General features: G+C 36.3%; 1 protein-coding gene across 4 annotated transcripts in view; it reads right to left on the bottom strand.

The window, feature by feature from the left end:
* The window catches only part of tub (TUB bipartite transcription factor), a 93012-nt gene that overhangs the window by 10397 nt on the left and 64315 nt on the right, over window positions 1-18300 (bottom strand). For 2 of the 4 annotated variants that reach the window (XM_079865208.1, XM_079865209.1), the window contains exons 3-6: window positions 14427-14589; window positions 7469-7603; window positions 3324-3500; window positions 2619-2740 (exon numbers count right to left, since the gene is read on the bottom strand). In XM_079865208.1, coding sequence (XP_079721334.1) covers window positions 2619-2740; window positions 3324-3500; window positions 7469-7603; window positions 14427-14589 — 597 coding nt within the window. The remainder of the gene's footprint in view (window positions 1-2618; window positions 2741-3323; window positions 3501-7468; window positions 7604-14426; window positions 14590-18300) is intronic. The other 2 variants (XM_079865210.1, XM_079865211.1) reach the window with 1 other exon arrangement.

Here is an 18300-nt window from a genome sequence, read left to right as displayed (position 1 = left end):
TTAATAAACTGTATACAACCATAGCAATAATTATTATACATTTCTATAAAACACCATACAGACTACAGAGAAATCACCAATGAGACATTGGCAAGAAAAGAGGCTTCAAACAGGCACGGTTTCCATCAGGTTATTTTAAGAAAGTAATCATTTCACTGTTGCCATAGGAAACAACAGGACTATGACCCTCCATTTCCAGCATTGCAGGCTTTGTGCCAAGATAGACACAAGAGAATACATCCTAGTATGACAAAACCCAGACTGCTTGTGTCAGCACTGTACATGTAACACAACTGAGGAGTTCACATTTGGAGCTAACACACAGAGACTGCTTAAAATAAGAGCCAACCTTCAATTTAAATATCTCAGAAAAGACAGGAATGAACAAGCATTGACCTTCACCTTGTAAAAAAAAAATTGAGAGTTGCATATTGAGCATGGCCTATCATGACTTGCTTATAGACCTTATGCGCCAGAGAAACAAACGCGCAGCCATTTTTAGAGTTTTGTCTTTGACCTTCCGTTTTCGCAGTAGCTCTGTATATTTTCGATGGCATCGCTGTCAAAGAGTAATTAGCTGTTGAAGTGGATTTACTTACTGTGGAGTTAACAGTATGGAGTACTGTGGAGTATTAAACTGGTCACATTCTGTGACCGTTGAGCAAGAAAAATAAAGATGGCGTCTGAAAGTTAAGGTTGGTGGTCAGTTTGTGTGTAAACGTTTTTCACTTTTGATGTCATTTCATGTGAGAAATTACTATTGTAGTAATTAAATATTTGCTTAATTTTCACCAAAACTCTCTCTATTTTGCTGTAGATCATTAAACCATTACGATGCCTCAGAAGTCTGTTCGAAATCAGTTTCGCAAGGTACCTTCATGCGCAAACGCTGCCTTCATTGCCTCATAAGGCAACAAGTCGGCTGCCTAAGTTTTTGGACACTGCCCATGTCTTGTGCTTTCCTAGTCCAGAGATTGTCTTATTATAGGGAGATATGAGGGTCTGTGGCTCTTACCATTAGCGTAACGGCTAACTTGGATCACGTTATAGGCACCTCATCCTATCATATAATGGCATTGATGTCAGTGCCGTACAGTTTACATTACACACAGTTTCTTTGTGTATTAGCGCGTTTGTCTTGTGAATAATGTTCTATATTTGGTGTTATATCTCTAGTAAACGTACAGTAGGATTGCAATGTTTGTGAAATGTGCTTTACTGTGGAAAAAAAAGAGCACAAATTGCTCTACTAGCTGCAGATTACTGGTCACTACAGTGTGCATTAAACCACATTTAAGATTAAATTTGTATCTGTTCATTAAAAAACATCTTTATTGGGCATACATAGCAGTGATACTAATCACTAAAAATGTAATTGTAATTTAATTGTGGAAATCTGAAAGCCGTAGAAAGAATACTTTTTTTAAAATTAAACTCTTTGCATTTTGTTGCCTTCATTCATTATAAAGTGTTATGTCATTATTAGGCATACACAGCAGTCATAAATCATTAAAATTCAAGTCTAATTCATTTGTTGAAACCTTTAAGCCATAAAGAGAACACATTATTTTATTTATTTTTTAATTAAACAACAATATAATACAATATTTATAATTAAATTGTTAATTTTCTCTTTATTCATTAAAATGTGAACAAAAAAAAATTGTGCATGGCACTAACAGTCATTCAAGTCTTATAATTGAAAAAAATCTGAAAGCTAAAGAAAGAAAACATTGATATTGTTTTTGTTATTGTTTTAATATTGTCTTTAGAAAATATACAATATCACTAAACACTGTAAAAACATGTTTCAACTTAAAAATGTAAGTGTTCGTGCCACCTTCAAATTTTAAGTTTAGTCAACTCAAATATCCAAGTTGTCAGTCACTTAGAACAACTTCACATTTCAAGTTGACTAAACGTAAAATTAAGGCAGCACGGAAACTTTTTAAGTTGAAAAGTTTTTAAATTGAAAATTTTACAGTGAATATTACACAACGCCTATTATTAAATACTACTACACATTTGCTGGTGGTAATGCCATATATGAGTCCTACCTGTCGCGACATTCCCTACTCTGCCTTCTCTTAAAAAAACAGCCTCCTTCGCTGCGTGCCACCAAAGCTGCAGTGTTAACATTAGCCATTAAGCTTTTTTGGCTAAAGGTTGCAGGCTTGCCTTCCAGTGGTTTTGCCCATGTCTCGTGTAAGTAAATATGGAGATACGAAGTTTCTGCCTGACAGTGATTTTAAATGTTTTATTTTACAAAGTAATTGTCTTACAGAGTTTTAGCATTAGAATGAAACAATAATAATGATAAAATACAAAAATGTTATTTGTCCTCATTGTAATTGGGCCATCCTGGACGTGCGAGCAGGCACGTGCCTAGAATGCCTATGCATAAATCCGCCGGTTATTCAAATTTGCTTTCAGTGGACATAAATATTTCTCTTTATTCGCCTCAGAGCAATGAATTGGTAACTATGGTAACCATGATTTGTTTCTCTCCATGCCTCCTTGCTGTCTGCATCTATAGTTCACATTGTGTAAAACTGAAAAATCAACTTAATTTATTGAAGTCATTAATGAACACTTCTAAATAAGCAGAGAAATGCTACCTTGCTGGACTTTTTGCTGGTGGCAGAGCCAGGTCTTGTGTTGCTGTTGAGCTGAGATGAACTTGAGCTGACCAAATCGTCTTCATCCTCCTCTTCATCGAAGTTCATGCTACTGGAGATTCCTTCGAACAAGAAAATATTTTTGAGGTGCTAATCAAATAATGCGTTGATAACAGAACATGAGGAGAGAACAGCAGCAGGCATGAAGCAAACATGGAGGCATTATGCACTGCAAACAACACTGTAAATAACTGCACTCTAATGCCAAAAGAGCATATGGCATGAAATTCAGTAGACGCAACAAACAGAGAACATTTGGGTAAAAAAAACTATTCACTTTTAGTCTGTTCAACAAATTAGCAGAAAAAGAGATGCAAATGATTGTCCACAGTCCAGTTCGGCTCAAACCAGCTCTAAAAAGTCATGCAGACAGTAAAGACATGATCTAATCTAAAAATGTCACAGAAGGAGGAGAGAGAGGCAGACACTGAATATAAATGCTATAGCATGTAAGTAGATCTTAAAGTGTTAGTCGCCATGTGATGATATTACAACAACATGTTTTTTTTGCATGTTAGGAGATCAGTAATACTGATGAACAACCAGCGAATGTGCATGACTTAGTCGTCATGATCATAGTGGCCTCTCCATCCGTCTCTCTCTCCACTCTTGTTTGTGTTACTCCGAGGACTATCGCTGGTGTACCTTTCTTCAGCATGGTGACCCGTAGGTCCTGTTTGCCCTGTGACTGTGTGTTGCCCACTGCCTCACCCTGGCCCTCTGCCTCGCTCTCCTGGGCAGGTGAGTGGCCCACTGTCAGGATCTGAATCTGGTTGCCCAGCTCCTGACCCTCATCCTGGAAGGCAGCGGGCCCATCAATTCCTTTGGGACCACCACAACACAGTAACACCGTTAACTCGACTATATCAACCATCCCGTTTCCAGTTTGCGCTCACAAAATAATGGTGTTTATGGAAATATGGAGACAGACATTCAAATATGAATAAATGAATCAATCCCTCTGCATATAGAATTGCTTTGTGACATACACTACCATTCGAAAGTCAAATCTAATTACGATTTTTTGAACTGCTTTTAAAAGAAGTCTCTAATGCTCGCCAAGGCTGCATTTATTTGGTCAAAAATACACTAATATTGTGAAATATTTGAGGCGCAATAAATATCTCGAGCTGTCGAGATATTTTTATGCTCTTTAACCTGTCATGATAGAACTTTTGATTTTAATAATGTATTAGTAAATGTAGAAATTAACATTAACTAAGATTATAAATGCTGTAGAAGTATTGTTCATTCTCAGTTCATGACAAGTTGAAACTTTATTGTAAAGTGGTATCGTTAATTTTAACCTTTAATATTATGATATCTGGGGTTCCCTGAATAGTTTACAGCATTAATTGAGAGAGATTTTACCAAGTACTGAACCTGTATCAAATTGAAAAAAAAAAAAGAAAAAAACTTGAATCAAATTGCAAGCTTGTGAATCGAAATCAAATCTCAAATCGAATTGTAAAATATGTGTTAATACCCAGCCCTACTGTCAATGTTTTGTTTTGTTTTTGTTTGTTTTTTTGCTTTAAGGAAATGTTGTATTTTCCCTCTATTTTCTTGTCAGAGTGCACCAGAACGTTTTGTTTAAATGTTATAATCACAAAAATGAAAACGGATCATGTGACACTGAAGACTGAGTAATGACTGCTGAAAATTCTGCTTTGTCACCACAAGAATAAACTACACTGTAATAAAGGAATACATTTTAAACTGTAAAAATATTAAAAAATATTACTGTTTTTCTGTATTTTTTTTATCAAATACATGCAGCTTTGGTGAGCATAAGAGACTTCTTTCAAAAACATTAAACAAAACTTCATTATTCCAAACTTTTGAACAATAGTGTAAGCAATATAAAACTTTCTCAGTGAACGTGCTGACGCTTTTAAGTGCCCTTGGGGTTTCAAGAATTTGCTATCATCTATTTATAGATGCTATATGTCAGTCTGGGTTTTATATTTCATCCAATTAGTCACTATCAGGGGAAGAACATGTTGTCCTATGTCAAGCACAGCAACATGCAACTGCACACAGCTCCCATTCATCCATCCATCCATCCTTGCATCCAACCAGGCCAAATCAAGTCATTATAGCAAAAGAGACCCTTCACCCCCCTTCAGGGATTCGTCTGCTGAACAATGTCAGGGAATTAGCTCTGACTAGATGGCCAAGAGGCATGAGTGCTCGTGGTTGCACAATAATAACTATTGCATTTAGACTGTGATTGTCATTGAGGTTAAAGTGCCCTGTGATGGGGCTCTTTAACAAGGTGAGTAATCATCAAAGAAAGAGCCAGAGAGTGAGTATCTTAATCAATCAAGAATAGTCTTCATAGCATGAACAAGACATGTGTATCAGCTTGTTCTTTCAAAGCTTGGGGTCCAGAAATAGCATGTTTGATTTGAAATCATCATTTGCGAGTCACAGATCTGTTTGTGTTGGTTATGTCACGTATAAACCACCATGACCTGTGTCGAGGTTTGTTACATGAGTGCGGGGACATAATGATGTTTTAGCTGTCGCAGTCTCAGAAGACGACTAGCAGAATTGTTATAAAAGAGAAAAAGGTGAAGATGAACTTTAGATGAAGATGAAAGGTGAACTTTTGTTTATAGCCTAACGTTAGCTTTTGGAGATTGTATTTGGTGTCAAAATTCATTAAAGTTGTGTTCAGTTGTGAGGGTTATCTTGATGGACAAAATGTGTAAGAATACTAAACTTTGTCACAGAGCTTATTTTCTGAAGTAATCCAAAAGCCAATTGACAAATCCTATTGGCTTTTTTTGTCAAGAGAAGTGCTACCTTCTGGATTGACCTACAAAAATATTATTCCTGCAGCACTCTATTAAACTCGACTTTACTCATTTATCGAATTGTAGGCTTGTTTATAGCAATGACAGCTGCTCAAATAAAAGTCACACCTTCAGTGAATAAAAAGCAAAAAATACATTCGCCCCCAGAAAGAAATCCAAATGCCTTGTGTGAGTCATAATGGTGCTGACGTTGAGCTAAAAGCATCACTACTGCTGCTGCTTGATGGATCGAGCCCATGTGTCTAATATCCAGGGCATTATAGAGAGACAGCATTTGTCTGTTTCATGAATGTTTGTGTCTTGTAGTGATGAAGGCTGCAGTAGGTCATGGCAGGCGGACAGCAGCTGCTCCTACAGTATAAACAGTATTAGAGGGGATTTTGTTATTCCTTGAGGAAGGATTGGCAGTAGAGCAGCGGTTTGGTCTATCTCCAGGGGTACGTTCATTAACGTTGTGTGCCATGCTGTCATTGTCATTTGAGAAAGCAGTAAAAAAAAAAAAATCAACACCCTCACAAGGAGATGGACTTAGATGAGGAGGAATAGAAAAAATAACAGTATGGAGAACATAAAGACATGAGAAGATTGTATATAGCTGTGGTATAGTTTAAGCAAACACACCACATGAGAGATTGCAAATTACAGTATCTGCTGTTTGACTGGAATGATGTGCTTTTTAAATGTTTACTATTTTTCCAATTAGGAAGCAAATTAACACTGTTCCATCATTTCTTGGCTTGCTTTCTTCTGTGGAACAGAAGAAGAACATATTTTGAAAGTCAATGGGGTACACTGTCAGCAATAGAAAATACAGACAAAAACACACTAAGAAATTTTTCAATAAAATCTTCTTTTGTGTTTCACAGAAGGAAGAGTCATACAAGAAGAGTGAGAAAACGATGACAGAAAAAGCAGTACTGTTAAGGTCATTAAGGTCAAAGTCATAGTGTAACAATTCAGCAGGAGAGCTCAAAACAATAGAAATGCTAACTGGCATTGCTGTTTTACATGTCAACAGACAAAAGGTAAGAAACACACAACCTTTACGTGCATGGCAAAAGGACAGTGTTGAAATCGATGTGAAACTGAGTGTTGAAATTGATGTGAAAACCATAAAAAATAAAAATAAATGTATAAATTAAAGTTTGGGGTCAGTAAGAATTTATCTATATTTTTGAAAGAAGTCTCTTATGCTCAACAAATCATTTATTTGATCACAAATACAGTAAAAACAGTAATATTATTACAATTAAAAAAAATTAAATATTTTTTAATATATTTTAAATGTAATTTATTCCTGTGACGGCAAAGCTGAATTTTGAAACCATAATACATTTTTTCAGGATTAAATGAAGTTCAAAACGTAGGTTCAGGAGGAGCCTAAACATTCAGTCCTGTCAATCATCATTAAAAGCATACTATATAAGCAGAAGACACAACGTCATTTCATTGACAAATTCTTCTTTATCTTTATCCTGTGCAATTTCATCATGGGGTGGTTTTACCTCGGGTTTCGAGCCTCCTCCAAAGACAGCAAGCCAAGTTAGTTTACTATTAACCTTTAAGGCTGTATGGGCAGGCGAACTAGTGAATTGATAAAAAGTTCAAAAGAACAGCATTTATTTTAAACAGATTTTTTTTTTGTAACATTATAAAAGCCTTTACTGTCATCAATTTAATGCATCTTTGCTGAATAAAAGTATTTCTATAAAAAAAATAAAAAAAAATCTTACTGGCCTAAAACTTTTGAATGGTAGTGTACATTCATAAGGAGCAAACAATACTGTCATGACGCATGTGATCGTCCTCAATCATTTTTTTTATTTCTGTACAGTCCAGGTAATGCTGATCATGACACAAAATGAATCACTGGATGACACAAATGTCCTTCACACACTCAGACATAAGCGCACACACAGATTTTCGTGCACATGCTGGGCCTGACGGTTAGTAGGCTGCTCAGCTGACCTTTGTGCTTGCCCTTTTTCTCCTTCTTGGCGCTGCCAGTCTGAGGAGTGGAGGTAGGCGGCTTGGTTTTTTTAGCCGAGCGAGGGGCCTGAACCTCTGCTATGGCTTTAACTTCTTCCTGTTCCGCTTCTTGTACTAAACGAGGAGGTGCAGGAGGAGCCAGCAGGAGCAGAGAAGATAGTGTGAGAGAACACAAAAAAGGGAAAGGAAATAAAGAAAAGGGTTAAAATGAATGAGAGGAAAGAAAGTTAGCAAAGACACAAAGCGAAAACTAAGCTTGTGTATTCAGCGCACACACAGGAGATGGCTGCAAGCTCAAACAAATACTACATCCCACTGCTCTCGTATATGGAGATAGGTCAGTCTCATTATTATTTCACGCAAAAAACATGAAGCACACATGCGTAGCCAGTTTCACACGCAGGAAACCTCATTTTTTTCACAAAAAGCAATTCATGTGCACAAAATAAAATTATATATTCATAAAATACATTTCACAAATGCAAAACACAGTTCATAGATACAACTGTGCACAAAAAGTTTTAAATGATTAAAATGTATGAGTTTATCCTTGAATCTGAATGTGCAAATCATTCGCATGTGAATCGCCGTGGATTTGTGTGTGTGTATTTTTGAGACTTTCCTGGCAGCGCTCTCCTCCCACCTGGGTCAGTCGTACTCTTTAGCCAATCAGATTTAAGCTTAACAATCGACCAATCATAATCATGTGAGGGCATGCCAACCTGGATGTTAAGTCATCAGCTTTTGGCCACAGTTCAAGTCATGGCTAAGCAGAGGTATGTGCAGTTGTAAGTCAATTTCTGTGTTAGAAAGTTAGAGATCAGTTAAAGCGTTTAACAGATGTAAGCAACTGCTGTGGGAATCAGATGTCCAAGATGTCCCATACTTTGTCCAAAATGAAGAGGAAATTATGTATTTTTGTTGTATTTTAGTGGTAAAGCTCCCTCACTTAAAATCACTCAAATGCTATAGGGTGAGCAAAACAATCATCTTGGTGGCCAATGCCCACCCTAGCTCCCTCTTAGTGCTGACCCTGGCCTAAATAGTGAATAGACCTATATTTATGAGCACTCAATGTTTAGTGATGACAATATTTGTACAAGCCATTTGTGCAACAGTATGCAGTGCTACATTATTATTGTTTCCTTGCATTTTTTTCAGGATTAAACACCTTTGGTGTGACATCTGGATAGCAGTCACAAACATCTTAATTCATGTTGTTTCTTTATTCTCTTTTATACTTTATCTTTATATTAATGTCTTAATATAGTTCAAATTAATTTACCAATGTTCTGTGCTGTATTGTCATCTCAGAATTTTTTATGTCACAGGACAATGTTGTGAAGCATTCATTTTACTTTGCCTGGTGAAAAAAGCAGTTTTTATGCTGATCAGACAAAAGCACATCATCGAGATGCAAATAAGATCATGCAACTAAAATTACTCTGTAAACTCCATTCAAAAATTCTACCATCACTTAATCTCCTGTTTCCTGCTCTTCCTCTGTCTGCACCTCTTATACTAGGTGTTTACTGCTTTAAATATAATACCAAATCTGATATGTCCTGACAGATAAAGAGAGAGGTCCATTGATGACTGGATTTAACACATTTCATCTTTCCACCTGATGTATTGCACTTACATTTATCATTTGGCCATAAACATGTTTCTACTTTGAAAGAAAAGAAGATGGAATAGAACGGAATTGTGGTTCCCCAGAAGAATGGCCTTTGACTGAAGAACTTGTAGCCCAGCTTCAAACTGTTAGTCAGCTGATCTCACAACTATGAAAAACACATATATTTCTCTGTACTAAATGTTGTGCTCCTTCATATTTGAGAGTGTCAGTTCATGATCTTCGTATGTAACAGGAACAATACAATTCATCTTGGTCAAGTGATTTTACATAGATTTTATTCACAAAGGATTCAGAAATGTTCAAATTAAAACTTATGTAACAGATGTATTTTTACAAAGGAACATTTCATAATTTAAGAGAATAATGCATAATAATGCATATTTTATTTAATAATGCAGGGCTTTATTCCTTGAGCGTGTACAGTACAGTACAGTACAGTACAGTGTGAATACAGTAACAATGCATGACTTTCAACCTCTTGTTAAAACAACTGTCAAAATGGATGGCTTGCAACATGACTATTAAATTACAGTAGGAATGGTAAGGTCATGGTACTGGTTGTCTCCAACTTTATAACATCATCTGTCTCAGAAATCTGAAACAATAAATCTGCATATATATGTAGCTTAAAACAAAACATAAATGAAACGTAAATGGTCTCCAATGTATGCACATCATTACATACATTATCATCATCCGTTGAATGTGCGGTGGACAGGACGTGACATGCAGGTACAAACACACTGCTGTGACCGCTCTTTCCTATCTTCATTAAATAAAACATCAAGAGACAGCGTGAAAAATATCCAAAAACATTATATTTTCTTAATCGTCTATTTATACAGAACATTTCTCATGTTCTCTTCAGTCAAAACATTGTTATGCTTTCTATGGAGTTTATTAATCTAAAATCCTAACGTTGTATGGTATGCACTTGAATAAAAAATATTTATTAAGTAAAAATAAGAATCCATCAATACTTAAAATAAATCTTGATGTTCACATGTGGACTAAAGTTACTATTGTTTTAACTGATCTCTAAATTTAACTTAAAGTCCCCCTGTAGTCAATAATTTTATCCCTTAAAACTCATATTTATCAGCCAAAATGACATATTTAAAAGTTTTTCCTTGAAAAAAATTCATCATGCCTTAAAATTGCTTGAATGTAGGAACTCTACACCCTTGCATCATTTATTATACATGGTTCTATGAATATACAAATCAGCCCCGTCTCCACACACTCACACCAGCTCAGAGATCCACTTATTGAGGATCACACGTTGACGTTTGGTTTCTGTTTTCCTTTGTTCTGTTCCCGCCACTCGTTTGTCGTCTTAGTTAGGGGCCAAGCACTGAAAGTGCGTAGGCACCTATTGAAATCGTTGGCATTCTTATTATTCTTCTTCTTCTGTTTCTTCTTCCGTAAGGAAGTCTATGGCAGCCCATAGAACCGCTTGCGGGAAAGTTATGAAATTTGGCACACTGATAGAGGACAGTCTGAACAGTCACCATAGCAAATTTGGAGTCTCTAACTCAGTCCATCTAGTGCCACCAACTGTCCAAAGTTTCACTCATATTAATTCTAATAATCGATTTAACTGTTAATCCGATTTTCCCGAAAATTTAAACAGATAATCTTCAGACCAGGCCGACAAAAAGTTATGGAATTCAAGTTGATTCGTCAAACCGTTCTTGAATACTGCGCAAACTAATTTTACGTAGCGCTTGCAAAAACAGACGTAAGGCTTAATCTCCGCAACGCTTTATCATATTCAGACCAAACTTGGTACATGTCATCACAAGCATGACTTGAGACTACATGCTCCGTTTCGGCGCAGCGCCACCAACTGGTCCGGAGATACGAAAAATAGCTATTTTTGATTATAACTTCTGAACGGTTTGTCCAAAAATCATAAAAGTGGTCTCGTTAGATTCAGGGCACAGTGCCGAGTCGAAAATATACAATTTTTCCATATCGGCCATTTTGGGCATCGGCCATTTAGAATTTTGTACCAAAAAGCTGTATTTTTATGGACGCATGAACGTATTGTTACAAAAATTGGTATGGGTCATCGGCATGATGCTCTGAAAGAGTCTGAGAAGTTTCGGACCAGCGCATGTAAAAAAATTATTTACATGCTTATAACTTTGGATTTGTTTTACTTATTTTCATGGGAGTCATCTCCTTACATTCCTGATTCCTTGCCGAGTCTAGCGATACCAAACATTCTAGGTTTTGCCTTATGGTTGAAAATTAGCGCTTAAAAAATATTTGCAAATATCTTCAAAACCGTTAGACCGATCGAGACGAAATCACTGTAGGAAGTTTGGAAACAGGTCGTTGGCAACATGCTAATGCCCAAATGTCAGTAGCAAAAAAATTCAATCAAACTTTCCAATGCCTCGTTTTATGAGTACAGAACCTATTTGTACTACTGTAGAAGTTTGGTACCACTCTGGGCATTATTAGTGGGGTAATTTATGAGATACATCCTTGGATCCATTAGCGCCTGCACTAAGCCGTAAGGCTGATATCTCTAAATAAGCTCTAACTTTAATAATGTTCGGCCAAGGGAAAAAAGGTTTCTGGGGGGTTGTTTGGCTCGAGGTCATGGTGCAAAGGACCCTAGGTTGATTTTACTCCAAACCATCCTTTTAAGCAACAGATCAGGGAGGGTTCCTCTGAGTCTGTGCCCCCTGACAATACTCACGAAAGTGCATATCACTGTCAGTTTGAAGCTTGTCGATAGATGGAGTACATCACTAACACTGAAAGGCTTAAAAAGACAAGCCTGTCAGACAGAGTGAGATAAAAGTGATCAATGGTTCAGTTATTGGAAAGACACAACAGAGATGTTGCTATTTTTAAAAGAGGTAGTGACTCAGAAGGAAACACTGACATGTTTTTTCTTACTCATGCTTTGAGAGACAGAAGGCATCAATTCACAGGTGAGTAAAACTCTTCACTGCTCAAGCTTCACTTGTCTGCATGAAATTCTGTAAAGACGCAATGCTGCAAAAATATGCAGCTTTGACCCACCCTAGTCCCTAAATGGCTCTGATGCTGCTTTGCTTCTGTGACAACGAAACCCTCAAATGTTTTTGCTGTCATTTCAAAATATACATGTAACTGAATCATTATCAAAGCTTAACAGGTGAAATAAAATCATGCAAATAAATATTAAAGCAAACACTGGTCGAGAGCAGGATTTTACACATGTAAGATTATAAAGTATTAGAAATTTGATAAATTAATACTAAAATAATGTTTTATCATTACATTAGAAATGATCATATTGTGTTTGCATTTTCCATGAAATGAGAGTCATCCACACAAATTACCAAACCTAATAATTACACAAAGGCCTGTTACTTAGCTTTCTTGGAACTGAATACAACAAAACTATGCCTTCAAATGCGATTAAAACATTTGAATCAATTTGCCTACAAATTTCATATTTTTAGTCATCATTTTATGCAATAACATTACTTCTGCATTGATGTCCCTTTGTGCAGCAAAATTGTATCTTGTTGAGGTATGCCACTTCAGATGCAGCATCTGTGTTGCCTTTACAGTGTAAAGATGGCATGATAAATTGAAAACATCCAAATAGGGCTGACAAACACAAATGTACATAGAAGGAAATAATATGAACAGCATAATCGATTACAGTTTTACAATTCACTGAAGCTCAGGCTGGATGAGAGCCAAAGGTGCTCTCTCTTTGATGAGACAGCACAACACCGAGGGAAACACAGTAAATTATTCATAATACTGTAAACCGCTATCAACAGACATTCCTCTCTTTCATAACACAACACAAGCCTGTGAGGATTAGTATAGTCCCAGAGTACAGGTGATCAGTATCAACTGATTTACTGGAATGTCTTGGACTCAGTTCAAGTTCAACTCTATCGACAGTATCTGTGGCATCATGTCAACTGAAAACAATCTAGTCCCTCAGCTTGTAAAAAATAAATAAAGGAAAAACTCCTTCTGGTTCTTCATTAGACAAATGTCATAGGAGCAGTCACATGCAGGAATGTGTCCACAAACTTCTGACACGGTCAGAACTTTATCAGAGGCATTGGCATATCAAAACAAACATTTAAAGACTGCTTACAGTGTGCACAGAAGTGATGTTACTGTGAACTAAAATTAAAACTATTAAAAGTTTGTAGTAATTGAAAAAAAAAAAAAAGCTGAAATAAAATCAAATATAAACCTTAGATGAAAAAACAAAACTTAAAAACGTACATGAAAATTAGAATAGAAATGATGCCTTGGCAACTAACTGAAATAAAAAAAGTTAAGTTGAAGTACTAAAAATAAAAATATAGTTTTAAAGATATAACTAAATAGAAATACTAATAAAATAGCAAAATCACATAATCAAATGATTTAAACCAAATAAATAGCTGAAAATATAAAAACAAATTGGTCACACTTTAGTTTATGGTTCAATTACTACTGTTAACTGTTAACTACAACTTTTGCCTCAATAAACTCCTGATTACTGCTTATTAATAGGTAGTAAGGTGGTTGTAAGATTAGGTATTGGGTAGGATTAAGGGATGTAGAATATGATCATGCAGAATAAGGCATTAATATGTAATTTATAAGTACTAATAAAAAGCCAATATCCTAGTGATATGCATGCTAATAAACAACTAGTTAATAGTGAGAATTGGACCCTAAGCTAAAGTGTTACCAACCAATTTTATTTCAAAATATTGTGAAATATATAAATAATTCTAAAATAGCACTGGTGCACAAGGCTTTAAACAAACAAAATATATAAGATGTTGTTAAATATATTGTTGAACTCTATAATGTAGATCCATAACACACATCACAGTTCTTTATTACTCGTGTTACTCTGCCATTTTCTCCAGAATAGGCTATTTCATTCTGTAGAGCTTAGCCATAATGCCAAACAGATGTTTTAATATAGATGATTGAGGCCTGCAGTGACATTGTAGGAAGGGTTTATCTAACACTGAGCAGTCTGGGACAGAGATCAATAGAGTAACTCAAGCCAGTACCGCTGGCAGTGCGAAGAATGGCAGCATTATTTGCCGAACAATCAGCAAACAAGCATTTCCATTTTCAATCACCGGCCTTTGTGGGCCGCTTTGTTTGAGCAGCTTGGGTCGATATTGGCATGTCAGTGTAAAGACAGCTTGGAATAACGTCTCATGCCCTCGAGATTGAACCTGACCCTTGAGTCTCTGTGGCACTATGGTTATTTGATATTTTATGAAAGTGTTTTTTTTGCTATGTGGCTATGTGTACCGTGGTAGATGGTGCTGCTGTTGCCGCTGAGGTAGCTCTCCACGAGGGGAGCCTGTTCCTCCGACTGTCGGGTCCTGCGCACCCGAGACCGCCCGTCCAGATTAGACTGCACCATCAGGGGCTCCTGACGTTTCTTTTTCTGCTTCTGTTCCAGTAAAGCTCGCTACAAACACACATTAACAGACACACAATACAGTACAATAGGTCAAAACAGTTTTGAGATTTTAGTTACAGTACTTGTGCTCTATGAAACTCGATGCAATATATAACCAAAGAACATAATGATGTTCAAAAACTGTATGAACATTCAAAAGATGCACAGTCTGAAGAGAAAACCAATCAATGACTACATGTAACGTCTAGGGCTGCCCTCTAATAGTGAAAGTGACATGTGAAGGCCAAGTATGGTAACCCATACTCGGAATTTGTCCCCTGCATTTAACCCATCCAAGTTAGTGCACACACTAGGAGTAGTGAGTAGTGAACACACACATACACACACACACTGCAAACCGTGAACACCCGGAGCAGTGGGCAGCCATTTTTGCTGTGGCGCCCAGGGAGCGATTGGGGGTATTGGGGAATAAATATGAAGAAATATTGAAATGAAATGTGAGCACAAATAACTGGCACAAAATATATTTATTTCGGAGAGATCTGCCACTTAATTCTAATTTGTCCGCCAAAAAACAAACATCCGCAAAGTTGCTTAAAATTACTGCAGTATTACAGCAAGTATTTGTATTATTAAAGGGGTTTCATAGTACATAGCACTGCTTCTGTACTTCTGCCAATTTTATTCAGCTTATTTCCATCTTCTGAAAAGTTTTTTTTTTTTTTTTTGTGCGTGTGTGGAAAAATAGAGCTGGAGATGAGGACCGGATCCACTGCTTGTTTTAACCTCAGGGATGCATTTATCTGTTGTAATATTTCAACATAAATAATGCAGATCTTTCAATATCAAAAACTCAATTTCACTTTCACAAAAGGATACCACTGTGCACGGATGTGAAATGCATCTGCTGTGTTTTCTGAAAACCTAAAAAACTGATAAGTTAAAAATCGTTATAATAATTTTCGTATTGACCGTTTGTGTTATTAATTATCGTATTGTTCCGAATATAAGATGACCCTGATGATAATATGCCCCCCCCCACCCCCTTTTTTTTAAGATGTACCTTTTTGAGGACCAAATCTTGTCTTTCATAAAGAAAATTATTTTATTTGAAAATAATTTTCGTATTGGATATTTTTCATATTTAAATTTTTATTGAAAGTATGGTAAATACTAGTAAAATGTACCAAAAATCACATTTAAAAATAAACGCTTTATGGCATACCATAAAAATAACCTGTAGTTCTCTTTTCCAGTAGATTTCACAATGACTGATTTCTCACTTTTTTATGTACAGATGTGACAGATGTTGACATGTCAAAAAAAAAAAAAATGTGTTTGATCCTTCTCATCTCACTAATGCGCCAGTGGGCGGGGCCAAAGATGTAGAGGTGGTCTTTCGTCACACTATTGCGTCATAATGTGACCAAACTGAAAAAAACTAATCGTTTTCAGAGCTTGGTTTCAGTAAAAGCTGTTTTTGGACTAACGAGGAACTTCTGAGTTCTGAAACTTTTTATAGTACAATGACCTTTTACATGTCAAAAGATCAAGGAAAATTTGATTTCTAAATTCATGATCCCTTTAATATTCTGCATTATAGCATTAATCTGAATCTACATAATATACAAAACGTATGAAGGAAAATAAATTTATAGTAAACCTGACCAGAAATAGTAAAACAAAATTATTAAAACTTAAACTAAAATGAAAAAAATATTATATACATTTAATTATAACTATATATCTAAAAAGGGCCAAGGCAACTAAAGAGGTGAGCTTTCTCAGTCGCTCAACTGAAGCTCCATGACTCACAGCACTGACATCACCATTCTGTTTAGTTTTGTTCATGGACTTTCAGTTTGTTTTTATTTGTCGCGTGTTTCCTTGTTCTGACTCCCGCCACTCGTCTGTCTCCATAGTTATCATCATTATTAGTTCACTGGTTTCAGCTGTGTTCTATAAATTATCCTCGTTTGTGTATAAGTTGATCACTCACATTCATTCTCTGTTCATGAAATGTTTTACTTAATTTAAAAGAAAAGAAGTGCAACATAACACATCTTCAAATCTGGAAACTTTTGAGTTTTGACAACAATGGAACAGAGCCACACAAAGAACAACTTGGAGCGCAGGGAATGTGTCTCTTCAGTCCTAGAGCTAAAACCAGCCACTACAACACGCCTTCTCTTCACACATGACCGCATGTTCAACTCAGCATGGGTTTCGCCACACAACATTCTTCACTTTCACAGCAACCTGACATTATGTAAAGCTATAGTCAAGAGTTCTGGGGAGATCCCAGCGCTGGAGTCTATTAAACATTAAAGGAATCCGTTAGCGAATAGTGGGCTTGAGACCAGGTCTGTCCACTCAGGCAGAAAAGACACCCTCCCCTGTGCTAGTGGGTGGTGTGCAAATGAGAAAGGAACCTATTATCACAGATTATGCAAGCAGAAAAATGCCATTAGCTGCTATATCCATAAATAAAAAAGCATTTTCTTACATTTTATCAGAGCTAATGAATAAATCTTCATTTTGATGAACCAAAATTGATTTTTTAGTCTGTGCTGTTTTCTGTTGATGTGTGGAAAAAAAGCATTATACTTCACTAGCATTAGTTGTAGAGTGCCTACTGTCCACTATTCACAATAAGCTTTGTGCTTTGTAGTTTTGTTCAGCTTTCTCATTCTTTCAATTTTAGCTCAAAATGTGAACAATAAATGTGGTTTTGGCACTCTTTAATGTGGTGTGACAGATCACTGTTGCGCCTCAGTTCAAGCAGCAGCGTGGAGCGCGAGTGAACGATCATCTCTAGCTATTTACTAGTTATTTCATGAAATAAACATGAATGAGCATCAGAAGGTATTTTGAAAGAAACAGTACAACTAACAATGTATCATGTCTCATGTAATCGCTCAATCAGTATATTCATTATATTTTTATTGTTAATGATGTTGTAACGTGTATGCTTTGCTTTGATTTCGTTTTCATTGTATTTTGGTTCTGTTTTCCCTGTGCCTGCTTGCCTGTGTGACCCAGTTTCCTGGTGTTTGCCAGTGGTTCCTTTGATTAATGACTCAGTTCACCTGTTGTCCAATTAATTTTCTTATCCGTACCTTTGTGTATTTAAGTCCTGTGTTTATTCAGTTCTTTGTTCGGTGTCATCAGTGTTAAAGTGGTTGTGAAGTCTGTTTCCCTGAGTGTTCCTGTGTATTTTTGGATGAAAGACTGTTTACTTGGATTATTCCTGTCGTGCGCTTCCTTGCTACAGCCAGTACGTGACAGGTGTCTTATTTATTGTATCTATGTTTGAATAAATCTGTCATGAAAATAAGTTGACACCTTTTAAATGTTGTACATTCTGGAATGTAGAAATGTAATTATATCATTAAGAAGTTAAAGGGTTAGTTCACCCAAAAATGTGAACTCTGTCATTAATTACTCCCCCTCATGTAGTTCCAAACCCATAAGACCTTTGTTCATCTTCAGAACACAAATGAAGATATTCTTGAAGAATCTGAGAGCTTTCTCGAATTTGAATTCATTTTCTTAAAGGGGTGGTTGATTATGATTTCACTTTTTTAACTTCAGTTAGTGTGTAATGTTGCTGTTTGAACATAAACAACATCTGCAAAGTTACGACGCTCAAAGTTCAAAGCAAAGGGATCTGTCATTTGCTTTTAAAGAAATTGCTTTTTAAGGACTACAACAAACGGCTGGTAGAGACTACACGACATTCCTCCAGGGTTAGTGACA

Source organism: Squalius cephalus (assembly GCF_949319135.1).
Source record: "Squalius cephalus genome assembly, chromosome: 3".
Classification (NCBI taxonomy): Eukaryota; Metazoa; Chordata; class Actinopteri; order Cypriniformes; family Leuciscidae; genus Squalius; species Squalius cephalus.
Note: the sequence above shows the minus strand (reverse complement) of the source record. Positions and strands in the feature narration are given on the sequence as shown.